General features: G+C 43.8%; 1 protein-coding gene across 3 annotated transcripts; it reads left to right on the top strand.

The window, feature by feature from the left end:
- The first annotated feature begins 903 nt into the window (after positions 1-903).
- WDR31 (WD repeat domain 31) lies at positions 904-15685 on the top strand. 3 transcript variants are annotated; one of them, XM_019754642.2, is made up of 11 exons: positions 904-1059; positions 3607-3702; positions 6097-6237; positions 6697-6826; positions 8343-8417; positions 9101-9245; positions 9349-9449; positions 10636-10703; positions 11678-11819; positions 13236-13398; positions 14673-15685. In XM_019754642.2, exons 3-11 carry the CDS (start codon positions 6125-6127, stop codon positions 14831-14833), a joined length of 1098 nt encoding a protein of 365 aa, XP_019610201.2. In that variant the 5' UTR covers positions 904-1059; positions 3607-3702; positions 6097-6124; the 3' UTR covers positions 14834-15685. The 3 variants fall into 3 exon arrangements, with proteins under 3 accessions (XP_019610201.2, XP_019610200.2, XP_074186956.1); XM_019754641.2 differs by having other exon boundaries at positions 6694-6826; XM_074330855.1 differs by having other exon boundaries at positions 5169-6237; positions 6694-6826.
- Positions 15686-19222: the final 3537 nt, after the last annotated feature.

The following is a 19222-nucleotide window of genomic DNA, read 5'->3' as shown; positions in this document are numbered from 1 at the left end:
AGCGCCTGGCAGGAGGAAGTCTAACAACAGGCCACTGACTCAGAGAGTAATGAATGCATCATCACCAAGGGAGTGTCAAGGAGGGCTTAGAGGAACCCGGTCAGGGATGCTGTGAAGAGGACTCCTTCTCTGGGTTGGAAGAGAGACCCAATCACCAGCCTTGGTATTCTGTGAAGGTAAATTTCCCTCACCACCCTTACCCTTGTTCCCAGAGGCACCTAACTTTCAGAAATTTCAAAAGTTTTCCTTGAAGGCAGTTCTGCTGGGAGATCAGCTCTGTAGGAGTCAGCAACTAGGGTGCAAAAGAAGTGTTGGCTAAGATCCCTGTATTCATTCATTCATTCATTCATTCATTCACTCATTCACTCAACAAACACTCAACAAGCCCCTACTGTACACCAGGTCCTGTGCTATGCACTAGGACTACAGAGATGAATGGACTCTAGTCTGGAAGCAATGTGACTGAAACTGCAAAAAGTTTCTTTGGTAGCTGCTGTTAGTTTCCAGAACTGTCTTTGCATTGGATCGCAAAAGGGTATTAAAATTCTATGGTGGTGGCTGTTTGATGAAAGGAATAGGGGAATGGGGGCTCTGGGGAAGGGTCCAAAGGAGGGCTCTCTGCCTGGGTGGAACCAGGGAAAACTTCAAAGAAATAAAGCAACACCTTTATCTGGGCGAATAACAATTTAAAAGGTGACATTTGTTGTTTTTTCCGTGACTATTACGGTGGTACCCGCTTCCTTTCATTATATAGATTCTCTGGCAGCGTGGTCTTGAGAACATCTGCCCTCTTCTCTGGAACCTCATCAAGGAAATATTAACAAGAAGCAGGGCGAGGCGCTCTCATCTCGGCCCCTGGCAGACGTCAGGAGAGCGGAACGAAGGTTTCGCAGCAGGCGGGGGCGCCCGGAGGCTTTTCGCCGAGACTCCCACGCTAGCGACGCGCGCCTCGTTGCTAGGGGCGGAGGCAAAGGAGGCTGTGGAGCGCAGAGGCAGCGGACGCCCCGCGGCTCCGCGATCCCGCCGGCCTCGGCTTCGGGCTGGGCAGCCTGCGGATGGGTATGGAGCCCGACGGGGAGGAGGGACTCAGCGGGCGGGCGGGAAAGTTAGAGTCCTCGCGGTCCAAGCGAGGAGTTCCGAAGGCCAGCCTTGGGTTGGGTCGCGCTAGATTCCCATCTTGGTCGCCCACCCCCCCAACACACATCAAACATAAGCTTTGGCGGTCCTCATGGACAGGGCGAGGGGCGTTTGTGATCTGAAGAACCACAAAGGAAAAACTTGTGGCAACGTTGGGATTCTGGCCTGGTACTGATGACTCCCTGTATGACTCTGGACAGACCTTATTATTCTCTGGGCCTTGGTTTCACCTATCTGTACTATTAGAGGGTTGAATCAGATCATCTCCTAGGTGCTTCTACCGTGATTTTGTGTTTGAGTTTTAGTTATATGCCTTGGTCTCCCAGAGTGTGGGTTAAAAGTGTGCAGAGGGAGATATGGGGAGAGGGGTTGCAATGTGAAATAAGCATTTACATAAACAATGGACCAAGAGACCAGGGAAATAAGGTCCGGTTCCCCAGCTCTGCGTCTGTGTGATCTTTAGCAGCACAACTCTGAGTCCCGGTTTCTTCATGGAAAATAATAGTTGGATGTGTGCTGAAATATATCAGGGAATCCGACACTGGAAAGTTAAAAGAGAATTCTCTGAGTTATGTTTAGGGTGATATTGGGTATCTCGAGGTCTTTGGAAAGCAAATTGGGGCAGAAATGGATCCTGGGATTCAGATTTAGACCCAGTTTCATTAGGAACCAACAAGGACATTCAGAGCCATAATTGACTTTATGGTTTTCGCAAGTTCTCTCCATCCTTTCCAGGCCTGAAATTGGATGGGGCAGGGTAACTGCTCCATGAAGGATTTGCTGTTGAGCAGTTTTCAAGGACTCTTACCTATATTGTTGGTTCCTTAAAAAGCTTCTTGTTGAGGAGACTCCTCACCTTAGTATGCCATTCATTCATTTATTCATCCATTCAACAGATATTTCCTTTGCATCCATTCTGAGGCTATGCTTAAAGCACAGATAAAAAAATGAACAAGACACTATATATTATTCCCTCCTCTCAAGTATATTACATGTTCACAATATAAACAGTGGAAGATAACTGAATAGTATTTTCATTTCTTAGCTTAGTTAACCCATAATAAATTACAACATGGACGTTATCGAAGTACATGTACTTTGTTCACGAGATTTTTAAATTGCCTTGGTATACAATATAATAAATTCTTAGCCTTAGTGTAATCAATCACTCTGGTCAGGACAAAATTGGCTTCAGTTTAATGTCTTCTCCATTCTCATATATCTGTTTGTGTATTTTCTCTGTGTGTATTTGTTACGTATGTTTAATATATGTGTGTTAAGACCAGTAGTAATAAGGGTGAAATTGCTACTTTCAATATTGCAATCACTGTTAATCTAGCAATCATGTTAGTAACCATCATTCACTATCAACTGTTTGCCAGGTTGAACCGAGGGCTTTATATACACTACCTTTTGTAGAGATGCAGTATAGTATGCTGGCCAAGAGCAAGGCCTCTGCTATCAGACTGCCTGGGTTCCAGTTTCAGCCCTGCCACTTTATTTGCAACTTATTTATAAACTTGGGGAAGTTATTTAACATCTCTGTGCCTCACTCTTCTCATCTGCAAAATGAGAATAGTGACTATTTTAGAGGCTATGGAATAGATTAAATGAATTAATAAACATAAAGCACTTAAAATAGTCCTTGGCACATCTTAAGTGCTATTTTTAATCTTCACAGAAGCCTAATTATAAAGTTATTATCCTATTTTACACATAGGAAACTGAGACTTCGAGAGGTTCAACAACTTGCCCAACGCCACTATAGAATTGTAATTCAGACCTAGCCCTACTAACAATGCCAATGCACTTAGTCAAATGTTATTCTGATTATTCTGTGCTGCTCTTAATTCTAGAATAAGCTATACTGTCGGTCAATTATTAGAATTTATTTATTTGAATTCTTGAAATAGAGTTGTTAAAAGGCAATAAAACTGGTTTCTTCTTTGTGGACGTTTGTAATGGAAATTCTGGACTAGAAGTCAAGAGGACTACCTAGTTAAATTTTGAGTACATGGTGTTTCTGTCCTTATTCTCCAGATTTGATATGTGATTTTGAAAAGTTCTTCCATCTCAAATTCTATGATTCATACATATTAAAATATTATTTTAAGCAGGGGAAATTGTCTTTCTCACAACAACGGTAAGCTCTGAAGTAAGAAGTCATGTCTGAGGATTTTTTAACAGAAGTACTATGAATAAAATAAAAATATTTAGTGATGCATTTAAACATATTCTATTTTGCATGTTTAAAAACAGATGTATAATTAACATGGTATAGTTTCCCTAATTATTGAAATATGCAAGTTATAAAATTTTGGAATTTTCTAAGATATCTCTTTGTGAGGGAAAACTACTACACTTAGTCTTTAGTTAATAAGGTCTGTTATTTATCTTGTAAATTTTTCATTGCAAACATATTTTTAGACTGAAAAGAGATTAATTTAAGCATCTTTTCACTAATTACAGAGATTAGGAAGTGGCTGCCTGAACTATTTTGCAAAGGATAAACATTACAAAGCATTGAATACAGCAGTTCACCAAGAAGATCCTATTGGTTTGGGGGTAAGTTATTCTAAAAGTCATTTTTTCATTAGAATGTCTCATGAATATTGTTCAAGGGGGAAGTATGGCTCTCTGAAGATACCAGCTAAGAATCTCATCAGTTTTTAGCAGAGCGAATCCATTTATAGCATCTGCAGTTTCCAGTGACCTAGATCTATGGATGGCATTTGTCCTTAGTTTGATGACAGTGTTGAATCCAATGGGTTAGGCTGGCAGATGGAACACCCTGCAACCGCTGTTTGTCTACAAACAATACAACATTCCAAGCTATTTGCAGACTATCCTGGAATTTTTCCTGTCCGCACATCTGGTGCTTATTATAGAGAATCCTAGAATGTCTGAACTAGAAGGGACGTTAGAGTCACTACGTCACAGCAAATGTTTTGTCACACTGTGCAAGCCACTTGAGGTACAAAGATGAATATGATAGAGTCCTTACTCTTAGAGAGAACATAGTCTACTAAAAACCGTTAATCTGAAGTCACATTTTATCGATGGGGACGCTGAGGAGCGGAGTGGGGAATGGAGGAACTCAAGGACACACAGTGAGATGAGGCAGAGCTGGGGCCAGAGCCCAGGGCTCTTGATGCCAATCACAGTATTCCTTCCATTGCGCTGCACTTCTGTACTGGTTACCTGTTCTTGGCAGGTCGTCAGTTCTGGCAACTCCTCATTAGGTAGGCTGAAATTCTTCTGGAAAACTCTATTTGTTAATGGTAATGATATGACTGAGAATACCGTGTTTCCCCAGAAATAAGACCAGGTCTTGTACCATATTTCCTCGAAAATAAGACCTGGTCTCATAACAATTTTTGCTCCAAAAGATGCATTAGGGCGTATTTTCAGGGGATGTCTTATTTTTTCATGTACAGCAATCTACATTTATTCAAATACAGTCATGTCATCTTCTGGAACATCGTCATAGTGTACTAAATGCATCCATCTGGATGACGATCTTAACTGGGGCTTATCTTTGGGGTAGGCCTTGTTTTTGGGGAAACATGGTAGTTGGTGAGTTTTAGCTGCTGTTCTCCCTGTAGACTGTTCTTTCTAGAACTAGGCTGGTCATGCCCATAAGAAACTCATTGCCTAGAACTTCTTTAAGCAGAACCCCAGAAGAGACGGGGACTGATTACTCCCACGTCCCCAGTTATTTCCCTCTACTCTCTGGCATCTCAGGGAACAGCTAGTTGCAGAGGACACAGAGTAGCAGACGTTAGCCCCTATCACATAACTTTAGTCCCAGCAGATGTCCACATTGGCTACATCTTCCGGTGTCTCTTTTTTCTGTCTCTGTTTAACCAGTACAAATTAGGTGCTTAGGAGGTGTTTCCTGAATGAGAGTATGGATGAGCATCTGTCTTTCTCTTTAGTTATAGCCGTGTTAATTGTTTGGGACAACATAAATAAATCTGGAAAACATTTAAAAACTCTTTGTGTTATTACTTTTTTTTTTTTTTTTAAAGGATTGTGCAGCTCACAGTGGCCCATGCGGGGATCAAACTGGCAACCCTGGTGTTATCAGCGCCACGCTCTAACCAACTGAACTAACTGGCCACTCCCTCTTTGTGTTCTTATATAGTGTATCATGCATTATTGACATTATTTCAGTTCTGGGTCAGTGGTTCTCAAACTTTTTAGCCTCAGGACTGCCTTTCACTCTTAAAAATTATTGGCCACCTCACAGAGCTTTTGTATTAGTTTTGTTTTTGTTTATCTGCTAATGCTTTATTGTAGGGTGCATTCCCAGGGCCATAAGAGTGAGAAAGGGAAGAGGAAAAGCAGATGTGTGCAATTAGTCTTTTTCCAAAAAAGGATATGTTTTTACATGACCATTGTTGGGGAGGAACAAACTTTCCTTTAACCTCAAGGTTTTTTGGGCTGGTTTAATAATCAAATAGACATGCGGCCAATTAGCAAGAGAAAATAACCAAATTTAATACATACATCTGTATGGGAGCCCCTTATACATGAGAGTCAGAGAGCCCACATGCGGAAAGGTTCAGAGAGGTTCAGAAATGGAAAGGAGGATTGAGGTATATGAGACATCCTGAACTAGGAATGAAGTAAGGTGCCTGGGGGTTTCAAAGGCTCATTGCAGGATGATAAGAAAAGCAGATACTTGGTAAATAGAAATTTGCCCTGCCCTATAGGTAGATAAGAAGAAGCTATCTCTGATAATCTCTCGTAAGCAAGACCTCTAATTCAAGTTCTTCTAGGTAGTTAAAGGGAGGGGCAGAAGTTTCTCTTGAACCTGCAGCTGAAGTTGCCTTTTGCTTGGAGTAATCTGCATACCACTGAGGCACATCTTGGGGTGGCTCCTCTGAACCCCATACCATACTACCATCATTGTGCCTAACAAAATGAACAGTTTGTATTCTTTTTACTGAACAGGGAACACAGCTTTCAGCGGCCACAAGGTATGCTGCTACTCAGGTGCCATCTGAAACGAGCTCCTCCTCAGGTTTTGTGTCGGTTCTATGCTGTGATGGGGAAACTGCAAAGCAAACTGAAACACAGCACTTATAAATACAGGTACCACAGTCCTACCTTGGGATCCCAAGTGTTACCATGCCCCACTGAAATTCTCCACTAAAGAAAGAGAAGGCCCAGAGCAAGTATTGATGACCTTCCCTGAACAGTTACTGGTAGTTTGGTCTTTTTTTTTTCTGGCTAAGAAACAGTCAACTTTGTAGCTAGTGTCTGCAGCCACACAGAGAGGCGTCCTGCATCTTTGGAATGATCTTTAAATGAGCAAAGACTCCTGGCTTCTTGGCTTCAGGAGTCCCCGTTATCAGATTTGGCCGTTCTGAGCATTTACTGGGTTAATAACACCACTTCTGGCAATGTCAGGGGGTCTCCTTTCTCTGCTCCTTTTCCATCTTTCTCCTCAGCCTGGCCTGAATTGCTACCTTCGCTCACACTCTTCTTCCCCTTGCTCCACTGTGCACCCCCATACCATGGGCCTCTCATTTTCCATCCTCTCTTTAGCAGGCCTGATGGAATTATAGAAGACAGAATTCAAACTAAAGCTTTTCAAGAGTATACCCCAGCTCACGTGGATACCGTCTCTGTTGTTGCTGCTCTGAACTCAGACCTTTGTGTCTCTGGAGGAAAAGATAAGGTGGGGTTTGCAATACTTCCCGGGAACCAACTTATTGCAGAGAAGGGAAGATGTGTGGGAAGGAAGTGCTGGTTTTGCATTTCTGGCGGCAGTGCTGAGTAGTGTAAATATGGGCTTAGAGTTAGCCAGACTGGGTTTAAGTCCCTGCTCTGTCACTTCCAATCACTTTGGGCAAGTCTTTTAATTTTCTTGCACTTCAGTCTCTTATCTATTAAATGGGTATAATAATGCCAACCTCACAGGACAGTTGTGAGGATTAAATGGTAAGATCCTTAGCGTTATGCCAGGCCACTTACATGCTTTTTATAAATGACAAGTGTTATTCCAGCCAATCCATTTTTACACCTACGTACAGACACAGGAGTTATTTGTCAGTAAAAGGAGCCTTCTAGTCTTCTTTTATGCAGCTCCTTTGCCAAAATCTCTACCTCAGTGTGCGTCGTGATTCCTCTCTTCTCTGTTTTCGTGCTTCCTCCAACTATCACTTTGAATCTCACTCATATTTGGATCTATCATAGCCCTCATAGCTAGGATATTGGTAGCAAAAATGTTGATTCTTTTGTAGTAAATAATGACTCTCATTTTCAATAGCCTTTTAGAATGTTCGAATTCCATTCTCACACTGTCTTTCACTGATTCTCAGATGCACATGTATTCACATTTTAACACCTCTGAAATCAGTATGTATCTACAAATTGATAATAAAGCATGGTATCATACTTTATTGGCAGTATTTTATCTTAAAATCCGTATCATCTTATACATATGAAATTTTATTTATATGTTCCTCAGCTGCTGGGGTAGATAGATGGGCAAGGATTAGCATCTCCATTTTGCAGATTAAGAAACTAGGATTTATGCAGGTCAAGTGCTAACATGCTCCAAGACTGGGCCAGAGAATGCTTTTGAAATGCTGTTTCGGGGGAGAAATGCTTACAACAAAATATTAAAGTATATACCTGGAAAAAGGATGGAAAAAAAATTTTAACAATGGTTCTCTCTGGTAGATGGGATATGGATGAAGTTTTTTGAAATTAAAAAAAAGTGCAGTGAGTTTCACAACACTGTGAATATACCTAACACTAATGAACTGTACAGCCAAAAGTAATTAAGATGGTAAACTGAAAAAAAAAAAAATGACTAAAATAAGAGTGCGGTATAGTTAGGAGAAAAAAACCTAATCCCATGTAGAATTCTCCTTCAGCATCTACAACCAGAACCTCAAGCTGAATCAATTCTCCTTGCGGAGTGTTATCCCAAACCCATCAGTAAGGCTCAGAGAGGTGGCCCAGGGGCGGGAAGAGACAGAGGAACAATCAGGAGGAAACAAAGAGACTCCAAGTGGGGGGTGGGGTATGCAAGAAGGGGCGCAATAGAACCCTAGTACTTGATGCAAGTCTCTTGACAGAGAGGGAGAAATTAGGTAGAGAATGAAGTAAAGGCTTATTGTTTTCATTAAAGAAAAATATACAAAAATATTTTAGTTCAACTAAAATATACTAATGACTCTCTGCAGACAGTTGTGGCCTACGATTGGAAAGCCGGAAACGTGGTGAAAAGGTTCAGAGGACATGAACGTGAAGTCACCAAGGTAATTGTCAGCTGATTATTATCATGGAGGGAATTTGTAACCGAATAAAGGAATATCCAGTAGGGTCAGACAGTAAGAGTGCTTGAATATTCAGTCTTAAGGAAAAATGCAAGGGCTTTATTTGATACCGTGAAGTCCTACTCCAGGAAGAGCAGAGACAAACCATTCACTTAGCTATTGGTACAGGTATGTTATTAAGCCCTTAATAACTCAGGTGGTAGAGAATAACTCTCCATGACTGATCCTAATGCATCAGGGAGATGTATTGAAGGCTTACTGTGTGTTTACTATAGTTAGAAAAATGACAAAATATCTATGTTTAGGAATCTTCTAGTCTACTTGGAGACATTTTTTAAAAGCCAGCAATAGTTAACTACAAATTAATTTGTTAAATAGCTTTACAGAGTAGAGTGAGTTTGCAGGAAATGATAGAGAAGGCTACTTTATACGACTCTGCTCTCTGAAGTCCACCTAAATGAACCAAAAATTTGGCTGCAAACTCCATCATAATGAAAGTCTGCATCGGCTACGATCCCACCGCACGGAATGGGATATTTACCTGCTAGATGCAGTGCACTTTGAACCACACTTAGAACATCAGGCTCTCACACTTAACCCCCGGTCTTTTTCCCATTTTAAAGTCCAGTCAAGCAGGCACACCGGAGCTTTTTTTTCTTGAGCAGATAGCCTGTGTTCACAAGTCAAACCAGTTCTTCAGCGCCTCTCGGGACAGGATGGTCATGATGTGGGACTTGCACGGTTCTTCACAACCAAGGCAGCAGTTCTCCGGCCATGCCATGGTGGTCACTGGATTGGCTGTGAGTCCAGGTAAAGTACAGCAGAGCTCTTCCCAACGCCATCCATTGTACTTGCTGAAAAGCCCTGTTTCAAGTCCATCTGATGGACCATCTTCCTGCCATTGTTTCCAAAGACTCGTCACAGCTGTGCACTGGCTCTCGGGACAACACCCTGCTTCTGTGGGATGTGGGGACTGGACAGTGTGTGGAGAGAGCGTCAGTCTCCAGGAACCTGGTACGAACTCAAACTTGCTACAGAGCAGGGCATCAGAAGGGAGCATGGGGAGAGGGAAAGGGCCTGGGCGAGAGATCAGGAGACACACAACCAGGCATTAGCGGCCTGTGTCCTCATTACTGCTCACCCTTAACCCTTTGTCACACCTGGGCCTCTCAGGGTTATCAGATTCAATGATCTCTTAAGGTCTGCGCCAGAGAACAATTCCACTAGTTTATATTGGAATTTTAAGTGGTGTCCTCACTTAATCCTTCAAAATATAGTTATTCTATTTCCTCTGTGGGGCAGACACTGTGCTAGGAACAGAGTTAATGACTAGGGACACGGTCTCTGTCCTCCAGGAGCCCCCAGCTTATGCTCTGTGTTCTCTCTCTATAAAATTATGCAGAGAAGTAGTCCCGTTTGCCGTTTGCCTTCTGTGTAATTTGCTGTTTATGAAGCCAGTGTTTTCTGGTAGCAGACGGATATGTAAACTCCACAGCCTTTGGGGTCAGTCATACCTGGTTTCAAATCATGGATCCATCACATTTTAGCTGTGTTATGCTGAGAAAGTTACTTAGAATCTCAATGTCTTCATTTATAAATGGGGTGAATTATATCACCTGACCTGGTAGCTGTTCCTTTAGTGGTCATCAATGTCAGTTATAGTCATCTTTTCCAATTTTGAAGACCACTGTCCATGGCAATATGTATTTACCCCATGCCCTCCTTATTTGTGGAGGTTCCTGGAACAAAAGAACATCCTGTTACCTTAGGTTGTTTTGAAAACTGTTTCATGCCTGTCCAGCAGGGGGCTGCAGGGATAAAGAGAAAGAACACTTCCTGAACCCTGCTTGCCTCTGACTAGGGTTTCAGTGGTCCCACTTTAGAGCAGGGGCTGCTCCCCTTAGCTGCCACCAGCCAGCAGTTCTCTACCGCATGTTTGGGGTTCAGGCACTCTAAGAGTGCCTGCATGCATTTGGGTACTGATAGCTGGCCCAGTTGCTACCATGGGCGTTGATAATCTAGGAAATGGAAGTAGAACATGACTGGTGGGTATATGCAAAACATGAAATCCCTCTAAGTCAAATTTCCTAGTTCAGCATCCTTGAAAAGTGGTGCAGAGATGGTATTTAGCACAGTTTACAGGAATTCCAGCAGAGGAATGGCTTGGTATGGAGACATTTTGAAATTGTGCTTCTTCGAGGTCACGCACCTGTGCTGGGTCCCCAGAGAACCATATATACTACAGACTTCTGAAGATAAAACCATCAGGTGGGCTCACTGAGCAGCAGTGAAGGTGTTTCTGGTGAAGGTTTGTGGCTCCCATGCTTACACCACTCTCTTCCCACTCTGCTTCCCTACACTGCTGTGCCCCTTCCCAGGGCCTTCTCCCCTTGCTGGGGCTGGGGCCTCCCTGATCTGGCCCCACGGATCACCTGGGTAGAAGCGGAATGCCAGGAAGTCGGGCCAGGAAAAAAGCCCTGTTCAGATTGGTTTCAAAGCAGCTGATTCTGCCCGCCTCTGCTGGATGAACTGTTCAGATTAACCTCAGGATCAGTTACTTGCTCGTCCCACCACTAGCGCTGCCTGGTTCTACTTGCTGTCCCTGCGCAGCTCCCGATGTTCTCAATCCCCAGCCCTCAGGTGACACCTTCTCTGGGCAAGCAGGGTCAGAATCACCATCAGGGGGGGTCACATGAGTAAATCATTGTTAGACTAGAAAATGCGACTAGAAACTTTGGCTCTCAGAAGAGATTCTATTTAGAAAATGGTAGGAATGAGACGAGGTGAAATAAAACACTTTCCACTGGACCCCATGGCCCAGGTTGGCCAAGGCCTGTAAATCTTTTGAATCCGATTCTGGAATGATGACTGCTCCTGTATCAAAATAAGTAGCTTAAAACATCTTTTTAAAATCAGGCACAGAAATATCCTCTTGTCTGTTGAAAGCAGTATCCCTAAGGACCAAATTAACAAATTAACTTGTACAATTAAGATGCTTGGTCTAAATTCCTATTAACTAGATCTCAAAATAGAAAGAATTCAGATGTCATTTGGTTACTTCCTGCCAGCCTAGGAGTGTCTGAGATTGATCTGGTTCATGCTGCTGTTTTTAGGTAAATCATGACTTTCTATTCTGATTGGCCAAAGCAGCAAAGAACCAAGGTGTTTCTGTTCACAGGCAATTACAGGTGTATTTCCAACACATTTACAACAAACTCATTTCCTGCTGTAATTTCTTTCAGATTATGGGACAGTCGGGGGCTGCAGGTGGCTCATATATTTCCCACAAAGCAACACATTCAGACCTACTGCGAGGTCAGTGAGGATGGACACAAGTGTATCTCCTGCAGCAACGGCTTTGGAGGGGAAGGCTGTGAAGCCACGGTGAGAGCGGGCTCCAGGTGTCTGGTTGCCAATGAGCAAATAACTGCCTCTGACCTCATGCCTGCACTGGGCGACACAGGCAGGTCTCCTAATGGCTCAGGCCTATTCCATGTACATGCTGGGAGTGACCCTTTGCATTCCAGATGCTTCTTTCAAGAAACATACATTAGTCTAGGGCTCTTTGAATTGACCACAGGAAAGAGAAATGAGATGAGCGTCTAGATAGGAAGGCCGCTGTCACAGAAGCAGCCTGCTAATGTCCCTCCTCCCAGCAGAGCTGAGAAAAGCTAAGGACTCTTTGAAGAACCAACTGTTTCCTGTCGTGTGTGTGGTCACAGTAAAGGAGGCTCAAGCTCTTTAGGAAGCTTGGAGCTCCAGGCTTGGTTGAGGGTCCACTGCATCCCTCTGCCATATACCTTTCCTTACAGTTCATGTTGGGATAGATTGCCGAGGCTCCTCCAAAGTACCTTGGATTCCTAATTGTAGAATACCAATTAAAAGAGTAATCTAGTATCCAAATAGAACCACTACAGCTCCCATTTTATCAAATATTTACTATGTGCTAGGCACTGGGCTAAGCACATTACATGCATTTATCTCATTTACTCCTTAAAACAACCGTGTGATTTAAGTTCATTATCATTCCCATTTTACAGATGAGGAAATAGAGGCATGACAACTTGAAATCTCTTGTACAAGACCACACCTCTAGGAAGTGGTAGGTCAAGGTGTTAAATCCCAGGCTGTTGATATAGCATCTCTTCTCCAAGCTGAGCATTTCCAGTTCCGACGACTGTTCCTTAGATGACGTGGGGCTTACTGATTTTGTTATTTTTTGGATACAGTTCAGTTGGCTCTCCTCCCTGAACATTATTCTCCAGGTGTGGTCTGATCTGTATCAGCAGGAGTGGGACAGGCAGACTGGCGCCTTCCTTATGGCAGACTCTAGTCTTCATATACCAAGGTGCAGACTAGTCATTAAATCAGAAGGTCTGTGCCTATATGTACTTATGAGAAGGTGCTCCTAGCTCTGGAGTCCCCACAGGACCCAGATACCAAAAGCTGATATAAAGCAGCTCTGGAGCTGTCATAGAAAGTAGGCTGTATCATCCCGTCATGTGGCAGGACTAGGAGCTTCACTTCTCTAACCGTGATGGTAATGACAAAGGCAACAGCCCTTCTGGCACACCTTAAAGGGTTGTTTGAGACATAGTTAATGCTTAAAATAATCACTGGATGGGTGGATGGTTGGATGAGTGGACGGGATGGATGAAGATTAGAGGTGGCTACATGAGTAGGGAAGTAGAGGGAGCAGGTGGGTCATGAGATGGTGGGGAGGTGGATATCACAGAATGAAGTATGTGTGAAGCTGGAGAGATGTGTATGTACGAGCTAGCCTGTGTCATTACTTCGCAGCTGTGGGACCTAAGGCAGACACGGACCAGAATATGTGAGTATAAGGGGCATTTCCAGACTGTTGCATCCGGTGTCTTTCTTCCAAGAGCATTGGCTTTGATGCCTGTCATTGCTACCTCATCACATGACAGCAAGGTGAAGATTTGGAACCAGGATACCGGAGGTAAGGAGCTCACTCTTAGTGCTTCTCAAAGATACATGGAGTCCTAAAGGCTTCCTTAAAACTTTCTTTTTATTGCTCAGCAAAGCCACCCATGTCCTGCCACTGTCCAGTCCCCTGGTGGTTAAGAGAGGATACAAAGATACCAGAATCTCTGCTTAACCTCTGGCTAGAACCTATCCCCATGTCACCGCTGGTACCATGTTGTACAGACTCGCTCCTGAGAGCTCAAATATATTTAGCTTTTATGTTCATTCTACCTGATGCCCCTCCTCAGGTTTTAATGTGTGAGCCTCAAAGTTTCTGGGAAAAAGAACAGGAATTGCCATTTTGAATTCCTTTTTCCAGGACTAAAATGAGAGCCTCCACTCTTGGTGGGGTAAGGGGGAGTAAGGACAGCTTCAGAAAGACCCTGGCCTGTTTTCACTGTGCCGCTAAGCTTTGAGATCACAGTAAGGCCATGATACTTCAAAGCACCAGAGTAAAAGATGTTTTAAGGAACTCAGCTCCCCAGAGTTCTCGATGCACTGTGCTGGATCCAGCTCCTACTGGCTGATTGTTAAATATTTGGGAATATTTAATACGATGACAGTGGGAGTATTTACACCACAAAATTTGGCAAATGCTGTGAATAAAGGTCGTTGGTATTTTCTTCCAGAAAGCTGACTTACCGGCACCCCACTGCCTCCATGCTCTTCTGTCCTGGACATGGGGTTCTGCCAGACACAGGAATAGCATTCATTTAGAGAATCTCAAAGCAAATCCCTCCTACAGTAAGCTTCCAGAAACTCAACTCCCAGCGTGGGAGGATATGGTAGCTCCCTCAGAAAAGATGTGGGATCATGTCAAGTGGCACACAGGCCAAACTTTCACAGTGAGGGCAGCCCTGCTGTACCCTCACCTGGCGTTGCCTTCCCCAGCTGCCCAGGTATAATACTTGTGGGAGGTGGGGGAGTAGCTTTTTAGATTCAATGATCATAAGCCCAACAGCAGGGAGAGCAAGGTCTGAAGCACTGCCTTGCCCACCAGATGTGTGCCTGTAGTTCTGAGACGGATAGAGGGAGACTGGGTCAGTTGGCAGCCCCCAGACTGCCCTTTAGGTTCCCACATTGTCTTTTGTCTTGAAGAGAGCAGCACAAGGGGTAGCCAGCAGCTGAAGATCAGTGTCCTTGTCTGTTGTCCTCTGCCCTGGTCCTGCTTTGTCCTGGGGGGAAGTAACAGAGGGCGCCTTGTCAGCACTTTTGGCCTAAGCTCCTGGTTACCCTTTGCTCCTCTAGCCTGCCTGTTCACCTTGTCGCTGGATGGATCAGGACCTTTGACTTCCCTGGCCGTTGGCGACACCATCTCCTTATTGTGTGCAAGTTTCCGCAGAGGAATTCACTTACTCAGGGTGGACCACAGCCGAGGACTGGAGCTGCGGGAAGTGGCAGCATTCTGAGGCCAAGAGACATTTGCTGGATAATATCATCTTATGGCCCCTCCTTTCTCAGTGTGGCATTGTGTTTTCCCTTATTATCTTGTGGGGAGGGTGATGTGGGGCTCATGTCCCTTGCTTAGGTTCACTTAGAAAGTATATCAGTGTTAGAAATCAATTTAAGTCCAGTGTTTCAAAATCAGGTGGAGTTTAGAAACATGGACTAAGCATAAGGTTCTCATTCTAAGTTAAATCCAAATGAAATTTTTAGTGAGCTTTTGGGACTGCTCTTACAAACAAACAAACAAACAAACAAACAAACAGAAATTTATGGCTCGAAATCATGACCTATAGGTTTAAGTGTGATAGGCCTCTGTCTGAGTAGGAATGTTACCGGAGAGTGGGCCCTTGTTGGCGCCATGTCCAGGTTCTTGGCGTATTGACCAAAGAATTGAACGAGGTACAAAGGTAAAGTAGTGAAAAAGCAGTTTATCAGAAGAAAAAATACAGTTCAAAAAGTGGGCCCGAGCAGGAAGCAGTGACTCAAGGCCAGTATTAGAAGAGAAAGTACACTCCAAAGGGTTTGGAGCGACCCAGAGCAAAGGGAAGGCTCAAAAAGGCTTGGCTCGCAGGGGCCTGGGAGTTCTTATCTGGGATGGGCTGTTCCTCTCCAGGTGTGGGACCACTTGATTGACACCTGTGATTGACAAGGGGCTATTACCTTATCTCTTCAGATTGCGCATGTTCTCTGTAGTTTGAAATTGTTGACTACAAGCTGATTGGCCCTCACCCCCTACACCTGAGCTGATGGTTTTAGCGGGCTCTGTAGCTTGAATCTATTTTGTTAGCTATTAAAGTTATTTCCTCTGGCTTTGTTATGGTCTCCGCCTTAATCCCCTCCACCGTGGCCTTCTCCCTGACTCCTATAATTTTTCTGTCTCAGGAACACAGGGATTGAGTTTATTAAACTGACTTTTTTGATGCTTCCACAACAGAAAAAAATTCAAGGGGAAGAGAATCTCTGTTTTGGTTGCCTCGAAATCATCTAGGTGGAAAAGAATAGTGCAGCTCCATAGAGGAAATAGATTGTAGACATGAGATTTAGCTCCAATCCCTGCTCCTCAGCAATGTGAAGAATGGAATTTAGGACAAGAAAGTGAAACCTTGGCTTCTACTCAAAGCAGTAGCAGAGGGGGAGGTTGCGAATTCCTGCCAGGTCTTGGTACCTTCCTAGACTGGTTGTGGGGACAGAGCCAGGAGTGCAGTTTCCAGGCTCTTGGCCTCACTTGGAAAGGTGCTGGCTCAGGTAGTAAATGGCCATCAACTGTGATTGGATGGCCATCAGCTGTGGCTAGTTGGCCGTCAGCTGTAACCAGTGAGCCATTGGCCACTAATATAACTGCCGTGGCTACGCTAGCAAAAATGGGGGCTAGCATGAAGATGGTGGCTGAGCCTGCAAGCAGCGGAGTGTGGATTGCAGGGTCTCCAGCGTGACACTGGTGCAGAGGTTGCATGAAAATAGGACCTGATGTGGCGTGAAGAGGCTGACAACCACAGGGGCCTTGTCCAGAATTATAGGAGTTACCAAACCAGTTCTGTGGCTAAGAAAATAGAGAGATAGTGAGATTAAGGCTAAAAAAGGTCCTTTGTACATTTTAACATTTTCATTTAGTTTTATGTAAACTTTTTGGAAATGGCCAGAGTGAGGCAAAGAGAATGTCTACTATAACAATAGAACATACAGAAAAGAGTAGAGGCATGGACTCAACCTTGCCAGCCACTGAGCCCCCCCTCAGTGAGGAGGGGCAGGGTGCTCAGGTCTGCCTGTGTGGCCTCCAGGAAATCAGTCCCCACCTGGTGCTCACAAGCCCATTTTCCTCCAGGGAAAATAGAGCCCTCCTGCCTTGAGGCAAGCCCATGTATAAAGCACCTGAGGCTGTGGAATTCCCTTTCTGATGAGTCCCAGCCCAGGAGAGATTTTGCCTTTGTCCTCTCTGGCCCTGGCCTGTCCGTTGGATACCAGTGGCTGACAGCCATCTTCATGTCTCCCTCCGGCTTCTTTTTAGGCCAGCTCCCTCATGCCATTTCCACTGACTGGGGAGGAGAATCTGAAGCTCATGCAAAACGTCAGACCTAAGTTTGAATCTCTAGTTAGGTCTCCATTTAGCTGGATGACCTTGGGCAAGTTATAAAATCTGTTTCCTCACTTACTACGTATATGAGGCTTATATGTTGCTCACAGGACTGTTCTGAGGACTGCATAGAACTATATTAAATGCCAAAGCAGGGTAGCTTTTAAATGGTAGCCATTGTTATATACTGCCCCCTCTGTCCAGACTAAATGCTCTCCTTTCCCCATGAAACATTTATCATGCCTTCATCCATTCTTAGATCTTATTTTCTAAGCCTTTAGCCATTGTTCAGCTTCCCTTTGATTCCTTAAGTTATAGATCTTTGCACTCTGGAAGCACAACGGGTTAATGGGAGTGGAAGCTACTCCATTGAGCACTTGCAGATGGCTGAATACATACATGTATTCTCACTATAGTTCTCATTGTTATTCCCATTTCACAGATGAGGAAGCTGAGGCCCAGGGACAGCTAGTCCTTTGCCCAAGGTGACACACATAGGTAGGAAGGGAAAGAACTGAGATTTGAATGTGGGTCTGCCTGACTCCAAGCCGGAATACTTTCCTCCCTTTCCCTTTGCCTTTGCATGATGTCACAAAATTCGTTTTAGAAATTTATGGACCATGACATTGTGTAGTTTCTAGACCAGTTACTAACTTTGGCTCCAAGGAGCTCCTCCTGGCCAGATAACCAGGAGCAGTAGATGGGTGTCTCCAGGGAAAGTCCTAGAGTATCCTGATCTAGTAATGCTACAGCTGACCCTTTCTTCTAGAAGGAAGACGGACAGTAAGTCAGAAAAGCCAAGGGAGTGAGTTGCGAGGGTATCCCAGGGAAGGGGACCAGGCTGCTGTGAGAGGGAACATACCCGGGAGAAAACAGTAGGTCTCTGATGAGTTAGCAGTGTTCTAGTACCAGTAGCATTGTTTCGCTAAACTCTACACGGGTGCTTGATGTGCAAATTCCTTATCTATGCATTTTAAGTGGAAAATAGATTAATAAATGCAAATGTTTTTATAGGACTTTTTAATGTTATGCACCCAGAACCCATACTCTCAGATTGCTAAAACGCACTCATTCGTTCATTGAACACTTTGTTTCAGAGGCTGCCCCTCTAAAACCATATTAAGGAATTTTCCAAAGACAGTTGACTTTTGTCCAGAAAAATATATAAGCCTTTGGAACCTGGCCAATTGTATGTTTAAAATTTAAGTAAATTTGTATATTTACTTATATATTTATAGTTTAAATGTATTTTTGTATTTAAGGAAATGAGCAATGAGTGTTAATGGCCTTTATTTTGACACTGGAATTACAAGTATAAAACTTAGGTCACTTGGTGTTTTTAATCTTTTAGCACTGAGAGAAGGGAACTTAGCTAGTTCTGAGTAGCCTTTGAAAATGTAATTATTAAAGGACGGCTTCATCCTAAAAAGTGCAGTAGACTGCTAGTTATTTCCTGAAATTGGCATTTGTTTCTTCTTTGGCACAGGCTGCCAAGCTAAGACTACATGGCAGGTGAGGCATGGCTGTGAGGTAAGTTCCTGTCAGTGAGTGGGGAGGGGCAGTGATGCGGGTAACTTCCACCTTATTAGCTGGACAGGAACCTACTTGTCCAGGATTACCCCTTTGAGTCCCTTCCCACTGGCCGGAATGCACAGCTTCAACTATTCCAATGAGGACAAGATAACAAAACAGCAAGAGAGAAGGAACCTGGGGCCCCAGAAAACCTCAAGGAGCTGAGCTGCTCCAACAGCCTGACCAGCTGGACTATGATCTGAGAGAGAAATGAACTTCATTCTTTTTCATCTATTATATATTTTTTTCACTTTCAATTCAAGTATGCAATCATAAACCGTTGAGACATCTTATGTTTACAGCTTGCTGAATTTTCATAGACAACACATTTGAGTAACCAGTACCTAGATGAAGAAGTGTAACACATTCAGGAACACAGATGCCCTCCCTCATGCTCCCTTCTGGTCTGTCTGCCAAGGAGTGTGTAACAGCATCAATAGCTTCTGTCTGCTGTTCTACTTTGTATGAATGGAATCATACTGTGTTGTAGTAGACGGAAAATATGGCCACAAATATCTCCTCTCTGAATTTCTGACCCTTTGCAATGTGACTTCTAATCAATACGTAGGATCTATTTCCCCTCCCCTTGGATCTGAACTGATCTTTTGACTTGTTTTGACAGATAGAATACAGGGGAATGAACGCTATGCAACTTGTGAGGCTGGGCCTTCAGAGGCCTTGCAGCTTCACTTTTACTCTCTTGGAATGC

This window comes from Rhinolophus sinicus, linkage group LG04 (assembly GCF_036562045.2).
Source record: "Rhinolophus sinicus isolate RSC01 linkage group LG04, ASM3656204v1, whole genome shotgun sequence".
Taxonomy (NCBI): Eukaryota; Metazoa; Chordata; class Mammalia; order Chiroptera; family Rhinolophidae; genus Rhinolophus; species Rhinolophus sinicus.
The sequence above is the reverse complement of the archived record's forward strand: the minus strand, read 5'-3'. Positions and strand labels throughout refer to the sequence as shown.